The 22,587-nt window shown below is 39.3% G+C and overlaps 1 protein-coding gene across 1 annotated transcript in view; it reads right to left on the bottom strand.

Annotated features, from left to right (window-relative positions):
- The window catches only part of FGD6 (FYVE, RhoGEF and PH domain containing 6), a 64,803-nt gene that overhangs the window by 27,443 nt on the left and 14,773 nt on the right, over positions 1–22,587 (bottom strand). Inside the window, exons 3-5 of the mRNA XM_065742662.1 lie at positions 10,356–10,497; positions 7,010–7,077; positions 6,887–6,917 (exon numbers count right to left, since the gene is read on the bottom strand). Coding sequence (XP_065598734.1) covers positions 6,887–6,917; positions 7,010–7,077; positions 10,356–10,497 — 241 coding nt within the window. The remainder of the gene's footprint in view (positions 1–6,886; positions 6,918–7,009; positions 7,078–10,355; positions 10,498–22,587) is intronic.

Raw genomic sequence — 22,587 nt, forward strand, 5'->3', positions numbered from 1 at the left:
AAGAGAAGAGAAGAGAAGAGAAGAGAAGAGAAGAGAAGAGAAGAGAAGAGAAGAGAAGAGAAGAGAAGAGAAGAGAAGAGAAGAGAAGAGAAGAGAAGAGAAGAGAAGAGAAGAGAAGAGAAGAGAAGAGAAGAGAAGAGAAGAGAAAAAATAGGCTCACACACACACAGGTCTACTGCTCCAAGTCTCACTGGCTATCTCATCAGCCCAGCATCTGGCACTATTTAGGGCTTGTCAGACTCCAGTCTCAGCTTTCTCCTGGCCTCTCCTCATTACATCAGCGAGCTCCAGACAGCTTCTTGCTCTGTGACCCTGGGTTGCAAAGGCTGCGCCAGGGCACAGTTATGACAAGAAACTGAAAAGAGATACAGGGTGATGGCTGTGATGGGGAAGGCTGAGAACTAAATGCAAGGGAGTTAAAAAACAGATGGCGTTATTCATATGGAAATGCTCTGTTTTACATCCTCTGTGCAGACTAGTGACACATAGGTTAACTACCAGCTGCATCTTATGGGTTTTCCTGACCCTAGGGCATTACTTAACACTGAAATGATACATGGAATTACAATGGCAAAAGCTCAAATGAGGCTTTCTGAAGAGCTTCATGCAAAATGCATCATCATATTATGATAATATTCCCCCCCAAAAATCCCACGCACACACAACATACTGTATATGCTTCACCATGGGATGGAACAAGAATTTTCTCCAACCATTATAAACCTACTTGCACGATGAAAAGAAAAGCAGTTTTGTCTGTAATGAAATCAACAAGCCCAGCTTTCGTCTGGCCACACAATAAACGGAGAGCAGGGAGCCAGGTTTAAGCACCAGTAGATAAGACAGGAATGTCACTTGTAGTTAAGAGCATTTATTTAACTTCTAGATATAGCATTCAAAGAGCCTGCAGGATGTTTTCCAAATGCAGAGGGTTTGGGTTTCTCTATTGGCTTGATCCAAAGTTTATCAGCCTCATTGGGCTTTGGATGGTGCTGGGCCATGAGCACAGCCAACCAAAACTTTGTTGCCTCACCCCTGCGTCTTCCTCCATAATGGAGGAAAGGGAGGAAGCCCTGCAGAAAGGAAACAGAGGGAAGAAAGATAACGTGAAGCCTTCAAATGATGCAAACCAGACTGATGAACAGCAAAGGCGATAAATTTCAGCGCTTTTTTCCCCCTTCTTTTTAGGAATTATCAAGTCTTCACTTCAGAGGCAGTGCAATGTATTTGTCACTGTAATCATATTAAGATTTATTTATAACCTGGCAGTGGGTGTGAAGTAACTGTCATGCCAAGTTCATTTCAAGATAAAACCTGGGAGGTGAAGGCAGAGAGCACATGCCTGAGGAGAGGGGGTAGGAAAGCCAGACAAATGGAGCGGGGCTCCAGCTAGCAGAGCTGCCATTCCAGTACTCCAGTAAAGTAACTTCTTATCTAAAGGACCAGAACCTACTGCGGGTCTGTTCTAATTACTGAACATAAAGCAGGTTAACTTAAAAAGTAAAATCTGAAACTTTACTCCAAATGGCAGAAGCTATTCAGTCAAGTTCTTTTTTTCTTTTTATATGGGAAAGTTCCATTTTTACATACAAGCGACTTCAAAATTAGAAATTACAGCAATACCAATTTAATGCACCAGTGTCTAATTCCTTCCAAAATTAAATCCATGCAGCAGGTTTATAAAACCAGAATAAAAACAGAACCACTGTTGAAAATAGTACACACATCACTCTATTATCTATAAATACTTGCAAAAAGTGATTCGTACTACAAAGATATTTAGCATATAGTACTAATATAACACTGCTGGCAAGCACTGCTTTCTTCAGTCTGTTCAAAGACAAGTCACCTGAGCTGTCCTAGAAATTACTGTGTTGGAAGCAATGCAGCGATTCATGGCAATTAATTTTAAATAAAAGCTTAATAATTATAAACGAGCCTTCTGAATACTCATAAACTTCTCTGCCACGATTAGTAATTAATGTGTTTATTTCACTGAAAAACACCATTTGTAACACTAGACCAAATATTTTGTACGTTGTATGACAAAGAACAAGAGATTATGAATCTGAAACTGGGATGATTCATACACTTTCCAGCTTACTGTTTCCTTTCAGAAAATGAGAGGCTGTTGTAGACTTCCTGAAAACTGCTTTCTGAAGCACTGGATTAGAGTTCCTACATTATGTTCTGGTCCAGGGGTAATCATAGAATGGTTTGGGTCAGAAGGGACCTTTAAGATCATTTGTTCCAACCCCCCACTATAGGCAGGGACACCTCCCACTACTTGGGCAAAGACCAACTGCCTTTACCCACAGACTTGAAGAGGATGACACTCACCACCATCCTTGGAAAGCACAATGTTCAAAAACCAGAAATAATCTCATTCATTCTAGACTAAGGCAGCATCCCACTGAGTACGTGTCCATACGAAAATCTAGTTCAAGCAGTTTCAAAGGCTTCTGGGAATACATCTTGCTGCTGAATTAATGCCTGATAAAACATTTTCAACTCAAAAACCTCAGAGAATTTTATTTATTCTATCAGTATACACCCCCACTAGAGCCGTTCCATTTTTTAAACAGTTATTTCAGAAGGACGCCAGCACTGCTGTTTCTGCTTGCCCCTCTCTCCTCCAACCCCTCCTTCAACACAGTTTCCTTAAATAAGCAAATGGCAGTGATATCTGAAGTAATTCTGACCCCATTATGAATCATGTACGCACAGCCCACGCACTTCCCCTCTGCAAAGGCCCTGAGTCACAATTCCTTTCTTTCCACTGGAGGATTCCCGGTGCAAAGCCAAACAACCTGCACATCTCAGCAAAGAAGGAGCAAAAGTAGATTTTTAGCTATGTACTAATGGGACTAAATTCCCACTCAGCTGCTGACTGATTAAATGCACCTTCATGTATGTAACATCTGAACGAAGACCAGTCAAAATGGGTGAAATTAAACTTTCTTATACATTTAACAGGAAGAGAAAGAACAACACGATCTAAATTTGGCCACATATTTTACTCCTAAGGTTTCAACCAATATTCATCTTGGATCTGCTCTCCTAGAACATACCATCAGCAAAGCAAAAATAAGCCATAATCTCTTCCTCTGAAGTACAACTCCAGCTAAATACACCTGCAGATAGCTCAAATATCAGTTTAATTTAAGGAGAAAAATATGTTTGCACTTGGATGCTTTTCAAGGAACACACACACATACATCCTATGGGGGGAAGGAGCGAAGTTCCCTGTTCACATTCCAAGGAGCAGCTAGTCTGCTGCACTGTGATCAACTGTAACAGGGCTGCCGGGAATAAGCTTGCAGAAGATTTCACAAATACCTATTTCAAGCAAAATATAATTAGGTAATCTTAACTGCAACTTTACAGTTAATAAAGACCATGGATGAGCATGGATCATGACATTTTACAAATCCATGAGGTTGCTTCTGGAAAGCTGACAAGGAATTCCACACCTTTTCTCAGTGAAATCATTTACAAGTCTTTGATAACATAATACATCTATTTTTACAATAATTATTTGACTGTGACATATTCTAAGGGTGCTACTTCAAGTAAGAATGAGTAATGGACCAATGTTTCCTTCAAAATCAAAACTATTTCATCAGTCTTTTCAAGAAGATAATGACAGCTGTAATTCATTGTCAAATGCCTCAGTCAGAAATTCTAAAGCACTTCATAAGACTAAAATTTATCAATCTTTTCACCTCAGGCCAATCAAATATTGAAGTTGACAAAAACAAACGAAAAAAACCACAACTTGGGAGGCTGAGAGATGTGTATTTTTTTAATATATAATTTTGTAAATGTCTTCAGAAAATGGAAACATATCAAACCAGAATTTCCCATTCTTTTAAGTGCCTCTGTAAGGACCCAGAAGAGAAAATAGAAAAATGTTTGACCTCTGATCTGCCTGCTGCAGTATGAGGTTGACCTTGTGGCTGTGGAAAAGTTGCAGGTGCCTCCTGACAACCTCCTTCTGGCTCTCAGAGTCCTAATAAGGAGAGAACTGGGATGTAAGTTGGAGGCACTGACCTAAAGGCTCAGGCAAAAGCTTGCAGGCCTAAACTATCCTTTACTAACATAGCACAAAGGCGTACACTGAGCTTTGGAGCAGAAGGACCCATCTGAAAAAGCACATTTATTTGCTGGAACAGAAACCTCACTACCCTTATCACAGCAGGAGGGGGAAAAATCTAAAAAGGAAGGAGAAAGAAAAAGAGAGTAGTGGGTTTTAGGGAAAAAAACCACACATATCTTTACATATACATATATATATATATACACACATACATACATATAAATATATATACGTTTGTTCTTATACATATATAGGAAAAAAAATGGATAGGAGAGCTGACAGTAACTAGGCCAATAAGTGTATCTTTACAGTGAGAGGGTTGGCTTGAGGGTCTCTTTCACTTGTGCAAAGCAAAGCATTCCCAAAGAATCCCATGACAAAGAAACACAAATAACACTGGCCCTGCATCACCACACCCAGAAACATGGCCTATTTCCTCACATCCACCTCACAGCTCCTTTCTTTTTCTTTGAGTGCCCTTAGGGAAGAATTAACACTTCTCAGCGCACTAGAAACTACACATGGGCCGTCTCACAAAGATGCATACAGGTAAGATGTTTTGAATTAAGTCTCTTGCTTTTCTGGAGTTTTTAAGTATTTTACTGGAATCTCATCCACTAAAACAGACTTAAAATAATTAGGGAAGTACAAGGAATTCAAGATTGCAACTCATGTTTGATTCCTCCCTCAAGCAAACCCACTTGAGAAAGCATCATTGTCCCAAGCTAGTTAAAGTACATTATCTCCACTGTGATGGGCTTACTTCATGGTATAGAAATGTCCCCCAGCATTTATCATTTTGTGGAGATCCTTTGTCGTCTGCCTTCAGCAAAAGAAGCCAGGCATACTCACAAAGCACAGCAGTGTCCAAAGAGGCACCCTGATAGTCTGGAAGAGCTGCACCACTTAACTGTATTAGTATAATAGAAAAAAAAAAACCCTCTAAAAATATCAGTGGTGCTTGTAACCAGTTTGTGATCACATCCCACCATCTCAATAGCTTTAGGCTCCACTTTAAATTCTATAAGCATCAACAGTCCTGCTCCCTGGCTGTAGTAAGAGCCACAGTCTGCAGAACTGGCTTTGGTAATGCAGACTGAACAGAATCATCACTAGTGGAATGAGTCACATTTCAGGTATTTACTTGAACCACCAGCAGAGAGTTCAGAAGGTGTAATAGAGACTTATCTGACAAACTCAAGAAAGACCAACTCTACTATGCATAAAGTAGCCCAGTGCGGGCAGAGCCTAGGTTTTGAACATAAAGTCTCTCAGTCTCCTTTGTTAGGCTATGCTGAATACATGCTGATTGTTACAGCTAGCGGACAGAAACATTTCTAACCTGTTGGTACTTGCCAGCTACAAACTAGCATTTTGGATTCATGTGAGCTATCCAGTAAAACAAAGCAAAACATCCTGTAACACTAGATGTTTACAATGCTTGGACAACCTTAAACTTACACCAGAAACTTCCTTAACTCCCTATTACCTTTCCTTCTCTCACATTCTTCCTCTGTTTGCATCCTCTACATGGACAGCCTTTGCTTCCAAGGACATTATCCACATGTCTCTTGAATATGAACAGGCATGGGGCACCAGCTACTCTGCTGGGAAGCCTGATCTGGTAAATACCATACATGTTACCCAAAGCTGGATTTTCAAGAACTGGCACATCGAAAAGTGAAGACACCTTTAAGACATAAGCTGATGCCGGAAAAATGTGATAATTAAAAACATATAGCTTAAAACTTGTCTACACTCATTAAAACAATTCTCTTCCTTTAATTAGCATTTAGACTGGAGTTCTCTACTACAAATAATGCTTGAGTTCTCTACTACAAATAAATTATACGTTGGCCACAACTGCCTAATCTAGCACTTAAAAATCAAGCCTGAACAAGCTCAATTACTAATCAATTACAAAAACAGAAGGCAGAAGAAGAATCAGCAAGTGCTGTGGGAAGTTTTTTGTTTCCTTGAGGATCTCCATATTATGGCACTGTATACATTTATACATAAGAGTCTTTGTTCCCAGTTTCACAGAACATGCTTCTCAAGAGACCGACATGGACAAACTCATCTGTTTGAAATGGAACTAATTCTGGCACTCATGGAAAAAATTCTGTGCTTGTACTTCACAGAGCAACAAAATGGTACAAATAGATATTACTTAGAATGAAGATAGAGAAAGCTAAAGCTTATTAATTTACTGTTTTTTTCATCTTCTACACAGCACGTTTAACACATGATTGGTCTGCATAAGCAAGGACTAAATACTTAACCCTAGCTGTGGACATCATGTCATGTGTACTGCAGTCACAGCTGTTACCAGAAAGCAAGTGCCTGTCAAAGAGCTGCAGCCTAAAAAAATATGCCATATGATGGATGCAAGAGAACAACCGATTAATTAGGTTATCTAAAAAATGGATATTTTTACTTATTATTTCTAGTCGCAAATTGGTATCTTCCTCTCTCCTTTACTTTAAAGATCATTTTAACCAAAGATTCTATTTAGGTTGCTATAGTAGAAATTGGTTTATAGATATGGTGCTGCTCAACATAAACGGATTTATATCAATTTTCAGTATTCCCCAACTCAGCGGGAAGACTGCATACATTAATAAAGAAGATACAGAATGAGCCACCAAAATATTCATCCATTATTTAAACAAACTTATAAAAGGGATTTTTAAATTATGCAGACACTGTAGGGAAAAAAATCACATTCACTGCAATAAAACGTAAGCATCAAATTTAAACAGATTAAACAATTTTTTAAATACTTACAATGTGTAAGAGCTTTAGCACGTCCACAAACCTATCAGAAAAGCAAGAAAAGGCAGATAGTTAAATCTGAACTGCCCAGTTAAAATAAACTGAAAAGCTGTTAAGCTTAGCATTGACACTTACACTTTCTCAGAGCTCATGATCTCCTTGGCAATATGGTAAACTTTTGTCTTCTTTCCAGCTGCCTTGCTCTGCAAATATAATTATATATTATACTATTCATCTGCTAACACTGTAGTATAGATTATTTCAGGCTAGTAGTTCCTCAAATCCAGTGTGATTATTCACTCATAATTATTTCTAATAATAATAACTGTCATAAGCGTTTTATACTGCTTTGAAATCTCCTGCCTTTCCTGGATCCATGTGAAAATCAATTTAACTTGTAGCTAGAAATAACACTAATTGTTAGCAGCAGTTTTTATATAACTATCAGCCTTTCTACTTAATTGTTACAGGAAGCACTGCTTTCCATAATGAATGAAGCAGTAGGAAGTGATAATTATTGATAAGTGAAAATAGCGAAGTACGGATAATAAGTGCATATTATATTTCTTTTTCCTGATTATTACAGCATCAGTAGTAAACTCGAATGGCTTTCTCAAACATCTTAAAAGAAACTCAGACTTTACTTATTGAAAAAGATGAAAGGGAAAAAAGTCACACAGAACAAAAAAGTCAGCTTCTGATAATTCGCTAAAGAAGTTACTATAAGAAGAAGCAACCTTGCTGTAAAGCTGTGTGAGCCTTTTAATCTACTCGTGATGCAGTTTAGATGTTGCTGGGTTTACATACACAAATACAGCTTCCAAAAGTGAAGGCTATTGTACAACACCAGATAGAAATCAACAGCAATAGCAAAGCAAAAGAAGGTAGGTGTCAGGATGCAATTATTTTTTTTCTGCACAATAACTCCCAAGCATAATGTCCCTCAGATAAAATACACCTTTCTCCATCACAGCTCTCATGGTTTGCCATATGCCTCTCTATTGCCAGCTGTCACTACGTCTATTACATATTCATGCTTCCATTTCACTGGGCTGCAAAGAAAGCATGGATGAGGAGGAATAAAACATCATGAGGTACAGAAAACACACAGAATCAAAGTTGTGGGGAGGCAGTACTGAATACAGCAGGTACAGGCATTAAACAGTTATTCTGAAAATCGGGTCTCAGTGGCACAGCATATATGAACCTTTGGCTCAGAAGCCCTAATGTTGCAAGATTCAGCTATGGTTACAATTCTTATTACTGTTTTTAATTTAAATTTAATTATCAGTCCAAAATGGCTGAATTATTTTCTAAACTCAGTAGTTCAGTGCTGTATCACATGTATGCTAAATATATTGTGTATTTGATAATTTTTATATACACACAGGGCTGGGATTTTACTTCAAAAATTAAGCTAATTTCCAGAAAGTGCTTATATCTACCCAGTGAGGGTCAACCAGATGAAGGCAGGACTGTAATGCTTGTCGTCAGGTCTTGGTGACATTTTAGACAGTACAGCTGATACATTCACTGCAAGACTGAATTAACAAACACTTCCATTATGCAAAACAAGGTATCACTGTGGTTCTGGCAGCTGCAAATTAGACGAAAATCAGTATTTTGAGAACAAGATGCTAACGCTAAACAACTACAACATGTAACATCACAGTCCATTTTCAGCTCCCTTTGAAAGCCTTTTCACATACCAGCTGGCACTGAAAAGACCACTTGGCATTTGTTCAGCCAAAAAGATCCTTTGGGCCCAGAGGAGTATAAATTAGAGAAGTGAAGGACCAGAACTAGGCTCCCTCTCAGATGCACTACTGGAAGGGAGCCTTGTGACTTCTCTAACAGACAAAAAGCATCAAAACACCCAGATGCTTGTGGTGGGGAAAAACAAAAACAAAATCAGCGGAGGGCCAAGGCAGGGATTGCTTCATTCTCTCATGCAGCTGCAGGAGCTGTGAGGAAGTGAAGTGAGGAGAGGGTTGCTGCTAATCCCCAGCTGCTGGCTGCACGTGCCACAGGCCGGCTGGCAAGAGCCGACCAGCAGATGCTTCACAGTGAGCTCTGAAATACTTGGTTTCATGCCCCATGAAATTTGTCTGAGAAGCCTCTTAATGGGGGCATTTTTCTAAAAACTCTGTCAAGGAAGGTAGAGGGCATTAAGCCTCTGTACAGGTGCAATCCTGCCAAGCTTACAGAAACAAGCTTTTCCCTTTCCCAATTTATTCCTCTCAGAAGACCTTATAAAACGAAATTCAGAACTGACACCACATCATCAAATCTTCTCTTTCAGCATTAAGAAGCCTCATTGTAATATTCTTATATTCTTAATTTTATTTTTTTCTGGAAAGGAGCCAAATATAAGTCTACCATCGTAGGAAACATCTCTTCACCTGCAAGGACATAAAGTGCCACCAGAGCTGCCAGGACCGGTGCTGAGAAGAGGTAATATTCTACAGGCGTGTTGGTGTCAGAGCTTCCAGGACTACAAAAAAGAACTCCTAAACATGTAACAAACTGGGAAATAAGATCAAAAGACAGGCAGTCATTCTGATCTGCCATTCACAGAAGTTAGCAGAAAGTCAGACCTTGACTTCACACTGTCGACAACTATCCTCTGATAGCCATAGGGGTGGGCCTGCCAGCCCTACAGTGATAGACCTTGCATGTACAGATATAACCGCCCTTCAGCATCAAAGGAATAAATCGATGAACCTAAATACTGAAAATTAGGTTGAGCCGTTTTTCAGGCTGTTGAAAATAAAGAATTAAAAATTGATTTGGTCATATATGTCCTTTGTGCCAAGCAGATTTACAGTAATAAATCACAGGTTAGTAAGCAGATCACGTGAATCACAGCAAGAAAGCTGTCTACAGAAAAAGAAGTGGTTACTGAAACACAGCCTACTTACGTGGCCAACTCCCTTATAAAGGACTGCACATTCAAAATCACAGCTACCAAGAGACTTTTCAGAAGGAGGTCTTTGGACCTTGAAACCTTCATCTGCCCCCTTTCTTTGGGCTTTGCCAAGGCTGACAAGTAAAAAGATTTTATACTCCGTGCATGGGAGACATTATGCACCCTAGGATCTGAGAGTAGACAGCATCCATAAAATGTATTCACAATCCTGATCTTTGAAAAAGCTGAAGACCTGTAAATACACATCTGTGCATCTAACTATTAGAGGGTCACAGCAGGCAGGACTGCAGCTCCAAGACTCGGTGAAAGACAAAGAACAAATGTGCCAAGCAACACACTTTCCAGTAGCATATGTATAAACTTAGTCTCTTAACATTAGGATAATGCACACAGACCACATTTTTGTAATTAACACACTAAATAATAAAAATGGAGAAACTGAATATATCTAGTTACACTGACTCAATGCTTTATTTGGAATTATCCCAACAGGTTCCCAGAAAACAGCATAGGACTGAGGAGCAGCTCTAGAAGATAAAGATGAAAAGATACCTGATCTTGAGAATCAGGCTCTCCTTTGCTGGAATCAGAATTTGTGTCATCGTCTTCATCAGAACTGTTCACAAGATCTTCCTCATCTGACTGAAGGTCTCCTATTACCATGCCAGAATGATCATGGTGCTCTTCTAAGGACCTAAAATTAAAATAGACACAGTTGATAAAGATACTATATTTTATTGAGGTAAAGAGCCTTCTGCTTTATCACACAATAGCAATTGTGCTTGGTGTCAGAAGCACTGAGTACAGTCGCACATCATCTGAAGACAATGATTACGAGGGTAGCATTTTCCACACTGGATCCCCAGCTCTCAATGTCTTATCTAAGTTGGTGTTTGTGCAATGCTCACTGACAGCAGCCATAAGCCACAGGAACTTTGGAGTATTTATGTTATTCTTCAGAGTTTACCTGACAGCAAATTCAATAACTGTTCTCTTTTAGCTACAACCATGTATAGTGTAACATTTGTACCATGTGCCAGAGGGAGAAGGAACCAGTACAGTAGTTTTGCCTCCTTCTCTCAAAACAATGGGACTTATCCAGATGCAGTACTCAGATTGGACCTCTCTGTCTGGAATTTTAGATGTACATATATATATAAGGTTATTTATCGATGCATAAGCTAGCTGTACACACGCATCTGGGATGGCCCAACAATTCTCAAAAAAAAACCAAAAAACAAAACCAACCCAAAACAAAACCAAAATGTAGAATCTTTTGATTAAAAACTCCCAGGTAGCTGTCAAATCTATAAACTATAAGCATGTTTTGCTGCTTTACAAAGATTATAGAGGTCTCTTTTCATTAACTTCAGCTATATTTGCAACACAGAAATTACATGAGACAGGCACACAACCTTCCTCCTCTAACTAGCCTTGACATCTTTAACATATTTAAGAAATGCATTTCTAGAAAAAAATAAGAGGGGGAAGGGAAAGCTAAGGAAGAAGCTAAAATGGCTAGAGAAAGAACTTGAGTTTTTCACAAAGTCATGTTTAACACATCAAATCCCTAGGCTCCTATTTTTAATCCTTAAGAATATCTAATAATTGCAAATTACACTCCAGCAGTGTTGAAACTCATGAAATAGGTGTTGAAAGACAACAAAAAGATGCTCAGATGCCACGAGTTTAATATAATATGAGACAAATGCGATTAGCTGTTCTGCAGAACATAAATCCAGAAACCCTTTCTCCAAGGCTGTTCCAGCCATCACAGATGTTAGTGTACTGACCAACACCTAATCTTGTGCAACTATCATCTCTCTTAACATGTCAGCATGGATCCCATGGGGGGTGGCTGCTGAAGTAAAGAATACAGCTGTGTTAGGATGCTCTGGCAGCTACAGCAAGGTGTTGATTAGTCAGTGCTCAAGGCAGACTGGAAAACAAAAGCTGACTTCAAATTGACTGAGTTTTAGAGATGAAGATGAGATAAGCTGGCCTGCAGACAGACCTTGGTCGGCCATGAAGACACAGAAAAGATTAAAATAGCTTGGCTCTACTGAAACAAGACAGGAAGGACTAGGGAAACACCCAAGCACTTATCATCTCCTATAGTCAGAACTGGGGAAGGGGAAGAAGAGCCTACAGGATCATTGCTGAGTTCAGACAAGAGTCTGAGACAAGTCCAGGAGATGGCCAGGTGTTTCAACTTGGACATGCCAACTTCATGCAAAGGTGAGTGGTCACCAGAGAGACCTGGTGCAGAAGATGCCAGGGATGGCTCCTGCAGAGGCTCCAGGAAGGCAAAAACAGAGGCTTTCCTGCTGAGCTCCTTCTGCAGCTGCATTATCTGGGTTCTACAACTTCCAGTTATTAGCTTCAGCATTTCAGAAAACTCAGTGTCTACTCTACTTCACATTCCCATGAACCGTAGGTTTGAAAGCATTTAGTTTTAGCAGATGCCATCTCTGATCCTTTTATTTTACAGATGACATGCATTTTTATTTAATCTGCAACATTCTGAAAGTAGATCTATCGTCCTGCTTGATTTTAAACCTGCAAAAGAAATAATTACTGCTGCATCTTTCTTACTATATATCATTTCACCATTCACATCTAGCACTGAATCTAGATCTAGTATGGAATTTACTTTTGCAACTGCAAAGTGTATTCAACTTTTTATCTTTTACCACAGCAGAATTCACCTTTTAGCCTCCTATTCATTAACATTTATCTTGGTCAACAGACATCTTGCCTTTTTTTTTTCCTACCCTTCATATTTATTTTAACTGGTGCTTTAATTTTCTATAACTCAGATCAATTCCCATTAAAAAAATATCATTTGCACACTTGTGAAATCATACATCTTTTGCCCAGGCATATTCTACTGGAAGATTCCCAGACTTTATTATCATTTTCAATCTAAATGTTTCCAGGCAACTATGTTAACATTTGAACTTTCACAAAACTTGCCTTTTTTGAAGTCAGAAAGAACGATATTTCCAGGTGAGGCTGTATACTGCTTGCACAAACATAACCCAGTCATCACTTGATCCTCATCATGAGGATGAAAATACCTACCTTAAGTTGGGCGAAGAATTTCCCAAATGCAAGATTAAGCTGCTTATTTAATAGAAAGTTTTAGTAAAAAAAAAAATTTTTAATAAAAAATTTTTTAATAATTAACTACAAATTATTTAGGATGTTTAGTATTTTTCTTTTTTCCTCCTGTGAATCACATTGGATCCTTTTTTCAATTCATGGAGCATATGCACCTGCTATTTCTGCAAATGAAACAGTGCTCGCTGAGAGAAACTGATCCACTAAGTTTTACAGCATCTCCCCAGGAATCAAAGCACCTCAGAGCATCTACTGTTCACATCACATTTCTTCAGTTCACAGTCCAATGTAGCCCTCAGGCTCTTCCACCTGATACACTTAGTTTTCAGGTGGTTTGTTTTGTGTTGGTTGCTATTATTATTACTTTTCCACATAAAACGTAATGATAGAGGATGAACAGATGACAAATGGTTGAAAGTCACACTGGACAATTTCTGGTATCCAACAAACTGCACATTCAGGGATTGGATGCAATACTGTGAATGTGGGCAGATATACTCTGTGGTTTTGCCCTCTACAAAAAAGACTACAGCAGTGTCCCTGTGTTGACTGGCCTTTAGCCGCCACATGTGGGAGAATGCGTGCCTCTCCTCCTACCTTACTCCTCAATCTCTCATCATAAACATTTCTTTATCAGAAAAGCCATAACATAGTTCTGTATATACTGCATAATCTCTGTATTTTTACCTCTTTAGTCATCTATATCACAAACATATATATAGTTTCCTTAAAATTATTTCTGGACTAAGTGAAATTCCTTGTAGTCTACAGACAAGTTTGGACCTAATAACACAGGCATGCCTAGTGGTTATTTCTTAAGCAGCTCTTCTGTCAGTTAACAGTATCTCTCAGATACACATCTCTATCTTGCTCCCTCTTCATCACGATTCTTTGCCCTACCGAGAGAAACTTCTGCATTACCAGTCATGTGAAACACCATCAGTGCCAGCTCACTGTGCTGCCCACTGAGTAAGAACATCTTGTCATACCATGTGAGCAACCTACCTAAATATAGATGTGGGGCTTTTTTGACACTTAAAACCAAAGAAGTGCAATTTTTTTGGTAATCAAGCAGTTTATGGCATGAAGCATATGCACTGCACTGTACATTCCTAATACAATAGTAAACATTAATGAAACAAAGCAAGACAGTCCCAGTCAAGATAAAACTTTCAAAACCTACACAACTGCCACTTGAATTACCAGCTGAAAAGTAAACCATAACTTACTGGCTTAAAAGTGCAACCAAAAAACCTTGTATCAGAACAATACAACTTAAAACTGCAAGCGTTCACTTTCACATATCTTTCTTTCATGTAAAAATATATATATACATCTGGCAGCTCCATGGTTTGCAGCTTTACAAACTAAGGTATTCCATTATCCAGTGAGGCTTGTACAAGAAAAAACATCAAAACCTAAACCACCATCATCTTTTTTTTTAACAAGTTGTTTAAACAGCCAGACTGGAACTGTAGATTCAGATGTTTATGCTGATCAAGATAGGATTTATTTTTCTGTCTGGAAGAGCTTGGTGGCTGTTCTGTTTATTTGTATTATGATAGAAGGTCCAAACAAGCCTGAGGCTTTGCTTTCAGGCAGTGTTGATTTAGACACAGCATAGGACACTATAGCCTGAAGTTGCAATAAACATTTCCGTGCTTGTTCCCAAATCATACAGAAGGCAATTATTATTTTTGTGAGCTTGGCTGCAAGGACCTGGAGAAATTCTCTGCCATACAATGCCATGCAGTACTATAAATTTGAACTATTTTATAGTGTATTGGAATTAATCAATGTATTAGCATCATCGTGACTATAGAAAGCAGTTCCCAAAGCTCCAAGTTACTTCATAATACAAATTCATCCACACTGCCCCTTTATACACACTTTAACTTAAACAGTTTTCAGTACTTTTCAGTGGCTCTGTCTACTTCCAGTAAGTAAACACAAACGTAGGAACAATAAATGAACAGACTTTGTGCACAACACTCTGCTCAACGCGTAAAATGCATTGGTCACGCTTTTGTTATTTTGAAAAGGATACACATTCTACAGTGTTTCTTGCAGGAGTGGCTCCCTTCTTTAAAGTTGTTTTGTCTTCTCCTCCTCCAATATTTCATCCTTTGTTGTTGTTTTTATCTGTTTTATTTTTTAGAAAGCCTTCAATACACAGGCAAATAAGTTAATACTCGAATGCAAAATACACATCAAGGCAACACAGAGAGTAAATAAGCACACTCTAGTGTGAGTCTGCATCTCAAATCCTCTGTTGATAATTTCACAATGCTAACAACTACTATTGCTGTTCATCCACCTCTATTTTAAATACCTCTATTCCCTGCAATCAACTTCAACAAACAAGGAAAGTTTAGCTTTTTTTTTCCTTCCCAAATGATCTAAAAGCACACTGGCTGTCTGTGAACCTGTCCAGGAGTGAGCTGATAAGGCTGTTACACTTTTTTCATAGAACTACATACTTGAAATAGCTGTTGGGATGGCAGCGTGCCTCACTGACTGATCCCCTCAGCGGATCCTGGGTAGGCACTACTGACAATTTAAGAAGAAATTATCTGACCTGAGTGCTCAGGACAGCGTCAAATGCTCATGGAATACCAAAGCGAAAGGAAAATTATTGACTGATTAATAATTGTCTGATTTTATTTAGTCCTTTGTTTTTAATTTAACAGTTTTTATTTAGTAACTTCAAAGTCTTCACTTGCTGTGATAGTTTTCTGAAAAGGAAATAAGCTCTAGAAAGCAAGAATAATTAGCAAAACACAAAGACAATAATGAATATTAGCTGAGAACACTAATGAGCTCCTGTGAAATCTTAAGGAAATCTACCAAGGAACTAGTCATCAACTCAAGAAATCAATAAAGGCATTAATGCACTTTGCAGCTACATTTTATTTTCTTGTAATATCTCAGCTCCACAACCATCCTGATGAAGACATTAGCTACATTAGCTTGTATTTCATTTTCTGGATTGTAATTACCATAATCTCACCATTTACACTTGATATTTTCTGGTGACAGTAACTATCAACCATCTTAGCTGTCTCTGAACTTCCCTCCCACACTGCCCTCTTCACATCTCCACACTTTTCATTTCTCATTCAGGCACATCAGAATTGCAGCCTGGGCCAGGCTGTTTACTTCTCTTAAGTTATTCCTGCAGCACCTGTCACCTCTTGGGTTAATGGCAGGTGCATAGATGGGAAGAGCACAAACTGACTTCATGTCTTTCCAGTATGGTGTGCACTGCCAGAAATGCTATGCGTGCTGCTGTGGCTCCGTGGTGCCATCCTGGCTGCGAGTGTGAGGCACAGCTTGCCTTCTTGCAGACAAACTACTAGGGCTCACATCCTCTGCCCAAAACGGTGCCTCTCTGCAGCCAGAAACAGAGCAACATGTCCTCCCCAAAGTGTTTTACAAGGTAGTTTGAAGTTACACCACTTATTCTGCCCAATGACATTTAACTGGTTTCAATAAATTCTTGGTATTATTGGGGCTATGTATGGGAACTGCTGAACCACAGCCTGAACCACAGATAGATCACCCGAGGCAAGCACTGAGCTAGCTGCGGGAGCACAGCTGAAGGCAATTCACCTGTGTCACTGGAAGGGGTGGAATCTGGCTCCACCTCTCCTAGACCCCATTTAAGGGCTGACCACAACTGGGGAAGGATGTCTTGTTGGAGATTGCTCCCTTGGGAGTTTCCTATTGCAAGCCTAGGACATGGGTGTGTACAGGGGCATGTATTTTTTTCCTTTATTTCAATTGTTTCTTTTCCATTATATTAATCCGTCTATTAAACTAAAATAATCTGTCTATTTAACCATCTATTAAATATCTTGGCTATAATGCCATTTGATATTATTCATACTGTTAACCACACACCTTACAGACTAATAGGAAGAAAAAAAGGCAACAGATTAGCACTTTTTATTGATTTGACTCTAGGGAGAACAACAGGCAGCTTGATCTGCCTTTTCTCTACATTTTTTTATTTTTCAGACTGCCTGAACAGATTGCTCCTTTAAGATCCATCAGTTACTCTTGTGAGCTGTCCTTCCATATTTAACAATGCTGAGGGAAGAAAAAAAAAATCAGACTTTTATATGAGACATCATCGAAAGAAAAAAAACAAATGGTAAGGAAACAAGACCAATGATTATTTACTTCACTTTTAATTACTCTGGTCTGTTCTCTCCGGGCTTGTTAGGGAACTTTAAGGACACAATTACCAAGTCCTCAATAATCACAGACAGAAAGCAGAAACAACCACAAGTGGAAGTGTTTGATGCAAGCAGCAGTGTTTTTGTCCTGGCCTTTACCTGATCTGCCCCTGTTCACCCCTGGATTTTCACAGCAGGGGGCTGCCATCACATCTGGCTTGTCCCACCAGGCACCTTAACTGTTTGTGCATGATGGGCATGCAGCTCCCAGGCACCAGGCAATCCCAACACTCACAGCCAGCACGGTTTATTTGTGTGGTTGTTGTCCTCAGGTCAGGACAGTAGTTATTTGTTTCCTCTGCAAGAAGGGGAAAAAACAATGACTCTGCTTTTAAGTAAAAAGAAGCAAGGCATCTGTATCCAGTGCTGTCATCACCAGAGGGCCATGAGGCTGCCCCCAGCCACAGGCAGCCTCCTATGACCCAGCAGCATTTCTCAGTTTCTGCTGTACTGGACCGTTTGTTGACAGTTCTCCACTCCATGTGCAGTTCTGCATAAACACACACATGCATACTTCAGATGCTTCAATGATCACCGCAGAAAAGCTGTATATAAAAAAATGGGCTCCACTTTAAAAGCCTCACAGAAAACCATTCTCTGATGTGACTCAGTGATCAACTTGATAGGGGAATCAAAACAGCTTCTGCCACATCATGGAGATCCACATCACCCCAATCTTTCTGCCCAGCACTATAGTACATGCACAAGGAGTGGAGTGTGTGGTCACATCACTCTGCCTATGCTGTCATGAGTGACTGCTGTGCACCAAAGGACTCTGTGCAGGCTTAATGGGGCAAAACCCACCCCAGTATCATGTGCCAGCCCTTCAGCCTTAGTCCTGAACAGTGAAACACAGCAGTAAAATGCACAGATTTAAAACCAGACCTTGAGGCTTGCACAGGGGAAGGATTTGCTCTATCAGTTCTTCCCATCACCACCCAAGAATGTGAGCTATTTCTCACCTTCAAAGGTGGGTAAAGTGTCTTTTGCCTTTGCCTATTATGAATTTCCCAGCCCCCATCTCAAAGTGACAGCTGCACACCCAGAATACTTGTGGCCAAGTCCTTAGAAAAGCTCCAGGCATGGAAGTGCTAATAAACAATATAGAGCATCATTTATAGTCAAGACTTGCTACTCATCTTTGCTTACCCATACAAAACACAGACCCCAGTGAGAAGTGCTTACTAGGAAAGGACAGCAGCACCAGGAAAAAAAAAACAACCCTTAATTTCTCCAGAAACATTAAAAAAAAAAAATAAAAAGAGAGAGAGAGAGAAACCACCACACCACTCCAGCACACACTGAAGAGACTTCTAGAAAACTGTGACAAAATCTCAAACTAAACACATCAGCTAGGAAAGGGGAAACGTCCACCACAAATTCCTCTTAACACTAATTTAATCAAAACTGACTATACTTTGCCAGGGCCACCACGAAATTGCAATGTTTAACTACTATTCATGCATTAAAATCGAAGTCCATCTTCCATATTGACCGTTCGTGATTTTTATGACTTTTTTGGTTACCATCTCTGAAACCATGGCTCTTCAAAATGCTGTTTGTTCTATTTAAAAATAACGCACAGCCTAACGGAGTGCAAGTTCTACATGTCAGATACTTACAAGATGACGAAAGAAGGCTAAATATCAGAGTACTCAAAAGCTAGTGACTTACAGCTAAAATAAACAGAGGGTGACTTAACTCTTAAACACACATCTGTCTGCACGTTAGCTGGCACGGCTTCCTGGGCAGCCTGCTGAAAAACACTGGATGGAGTGGGTTGGTTGAAACCAGCACATGCTCACTGTAAAGAATCACTGAGTCGTTTATAAGGTCAGACTTCACTCTCTCTTCTTCCAGTCTTTGGCATAGATCAGAAGAATGGGATTTTGACATTTTTTTCTAAACTTTTCAGCTAATCTCAAAATCAGCACGGAACATCTGATCCCCAGGAATACCAGTGGAAAATAAAAATATCAACTCACCATTGAAATCACTGAGATCATCAGCTCAGGCTGGAGCTGTTGAACCAGTGGTTTTGATAAAGTTCCTTTTTGTCTATTCACACACACCTGGAGTTTATGGTTTTACTTGGTCCACTTTTGCTTGATGGTGTGGGACAGTTTTACATAAGCACAAGGAAAATAGTATCAAGGCAAATTAAAACTTGAGTTAAATTAATGTTTTTAAAAAGGAACTTCCTGGATTCCAGTATCTAAGCAGATCTGCATTTTTTAATCTAAATTTTGTCTAGGGCACTGAGACAGGGTAGCTGCATGCAGTTCACTAAGTCTATTATTAAGACAATTGAAAAAAATATAAATGAAGGGTAAATTATGCATAATAATATATCACTGTTGACATTTAAATAAGAACTGAAGTTAATATTTTGACTATTTTGTTTCCCAACATTTACTTTATGCCAAAAAAACCTACTGTTTTACATATTTAATTACATTAGACCTTGCTGCTGTTAAGATATCACCACGTGAAACAACGCACTAAGGAGCTCCACAAACATGTTTCCTGAGCCAATGCTGAAAATAACCCACAGGAAAAGGCTGTTGTTGAGCACATAAATGGCTCTTTCATCAATTCCCATCTGAGATACAACTCAGAAACGTGTTGGGAACCTGCAGCATACAGCACTGTCAGTAACTGGAGACAGGGAGGCCTGCACTTGATGCGGAGCGTGAGGCCAGCATCAGGTGACAAATGCTGCGTCAAGTTAGCTTCCCACTTCTTGAGGAACAGGAAACATGTAGAAAGAATGCTGAAATAAATAAAAAGCAAGTGTGGAGTAAAAACAGAAAAAAAAAAAATAAAGCCTTGTAGATTTTGAGAGTGACACTTGAGCCACCACACCCGCACGAGAGGGAATGGGCTGAACTGGGCAGCTCCATGCCTTACGGACTCAGGGCTCCTTCCAATGCCTAGTCACTGCCCCATGGCCCGCAATGCCGAGGCGCCAGCCTGAGCCAGCGTCACTGGGAGGAAGGATGAGGACATCCTCCTATTGTAACAGGAAACAGAACAGCTATAGCATTTTTGCGGTCTGTGGAGCGCACTTCTTTGGTGGGAAATGAAAGATAGCACAGTTTACCTTAAGCTTGTTAACAGGTAATGCATTTACATTCAAAATGGCTCTTTTACTGCATATGGATGGCAAGTACTCCAAGGTTAACACGCCATAATTTGCCAGACTGAACAAAACAGTGACACGAGGAACCACACAAAGACTTTTTGGAAGCAGCAGAGGGATTCACGCAGCAAGCATTCCAGCAGGGCTGGCCTTGTCTTGGCCACCACTGCTCCCTCAAACATGCCAATACAATGAGCCCAAGCTGGGCTTCACAAAAGGATAATGTCTAGAAGTTAAACATCATCTATTTTTATGTAGCACTTGTAAAACTGGATAAATGAGACATCTTTTATTATTGCTCTTCCAATTCTGTTGGAAGTTTCATCATGCATGGTGTCTAGGTCAACTTGCTTCTACCCATTTCTTTCTATCTGTCAATCATGAGCCCTTCAAAACAGGATGAAAGATAAACCAAATCCACTCAGGAGACAAAAATTCTCTTTCATGGTAACCCTGGAGATCATGAATTGTTTTAATTTCCTAAGACTTTCCAAATATTTTCAAGACTAGATTGCATACGAGAATTACAGACTTGGTTTCGGACAAAAGCATTTTTCCAATTAATTTCTCTCCTATGGATCTGGCAAGAAAGGATTGGGTCTCAGAATCTCTCCCAGCATCAAAACAGATGAAATCAACATATATCAAAGTCATTTGCACAAGAATGTGATAAAATTCTTTTACTGCAAAGAAGTTTTTGTTTATTTTCTTTAAAAAAAAAAAAAAGACAGAAAGAAAGCTTGGCATACTTCTCCCAGTGTGATTTACAAGATACAAGTATTGTCCCAGAGCATCTTCTTCTATTAATATATATATCTTCTTCTAATAATATATGTATTTCATTTCAAGTGATATAGCATAGCAGACTAAATTACAAACCTGTGTGATTGAAAACCACCCCAACACTCCATAAAATTCCTCCTCCAACCGGAAAATTGCATAAAGACCTGCACAAAGATTCCCTCAAAAAAGAGAAAAAAAAAAGAGACAACACACCCTACATGTTTTCTTGAGCTAAAAATTCACTTTCCTATCTTGTATGCAGTTTCACTGCACTATCCTAGCACTACAAAATAATTAACTTGATAATACAATATAGGTATTTCCCAGGCCCAAGGACAATTGACTTGAGCAGACCTTGCAGAAAGAGAAGGAGCTCACACAGTGGTCTATAGCCTCAGGAAAAGGGTCCTTGAACCATATGATGCATCTAAATCCACAGTGAGCAGAAGCCAGCAGGAACCACAGGAGGGAGCTGAGAAGTGGATGTGTCTGAGGAGCTGGTGGTGAGCAGTAAGGAACCTAACTTTTGCAGATCAGATACTAACCAGCTGTAACTATAAGGAAGCAGATGAAATCCAAAATCTACACACTTGGCCTCTTCTTATAAGGAAATTATATTCTCTTTTTTTTTTTTTTGAATTGTATTAAGTGATGTTAATTATTATTTTTAACACAGAAATGTGAACAGAACGACTTCAATACCTAAGAAGTATTTTCCATGCATTCAAATCTTAGTGTGCTTGAAAAATATTTTCAAATGCTATTGAGATATCTCAATATTTTATGAATTTAATGTTTCTCTTAAAAAGTTTCTGAGCAGGAACTTTGCAGTTGCAAGACACGCACACACACACACAAAAAAAAATTTCCCTAACACAGCCAGTCACTAAACACCATGTTTATCTGGTGTGACGCTAATTCTAGGAGACATGCCTCAAAACCCTAATGAAGTTCAGTACATAAAAGAGGAATAAATACCTATTAAAGCCAAGTGCTTAATCAAACAGATTTCATTACTAAATTCACTATTCCAGGAAGGCTTTCATGTAGTCACAATTGACCTCTGGGGACTCAGTCATCAGAGCAGAATTTAGTCTTGATAACTAAACTTAATTTTGCGCTGAGATGTTCATTTCTGGAAAATCAATGGGCTATTCTAAATCAACCCAGATGGAGGAAAATAGGAAGCAGGGTATAAAAGAAAGCAACGTTAAGATCTCAAAGCATTGTTGTCACATGGCACTCCCCCTCCACAGCCCTTTCAGAAGGAAAATCCTAGCAGGAAATACAATGACACAGCTATACATTTCATCCAAATCCATTAGTAACCATGTACAGATGCAAGGCCTCGAAGGAACACTGTCAAAAGTAGCCAGGAAATACATCATGCTCTTCCTGAAGGGTGAAAGAACAGACTCACTGAACCGGAAGAATAATTCCATTGTAAGAAACTATGCAAAAAATGCTAAAAGGTAGCCCACAGGATCCAGAAAAG

The sequence above is a fragment of the Cyrtonyx montezumae genome, unplaced genomic scaffold, assembly GCF_038088225.1.
Source record: "Cyrtonyx montezumae isolate F1298 unplaced genomic scaffold, pur_monq_1.0 scaffold_3, whole genome shotgun sequence".
NCBI classification, from domain to species: Eukaryota; Metazoa; Chordata; class Aves; order Galliformes; family Odontophoridae; genus Cyrtonyx; species Cyrtonyx montezumae.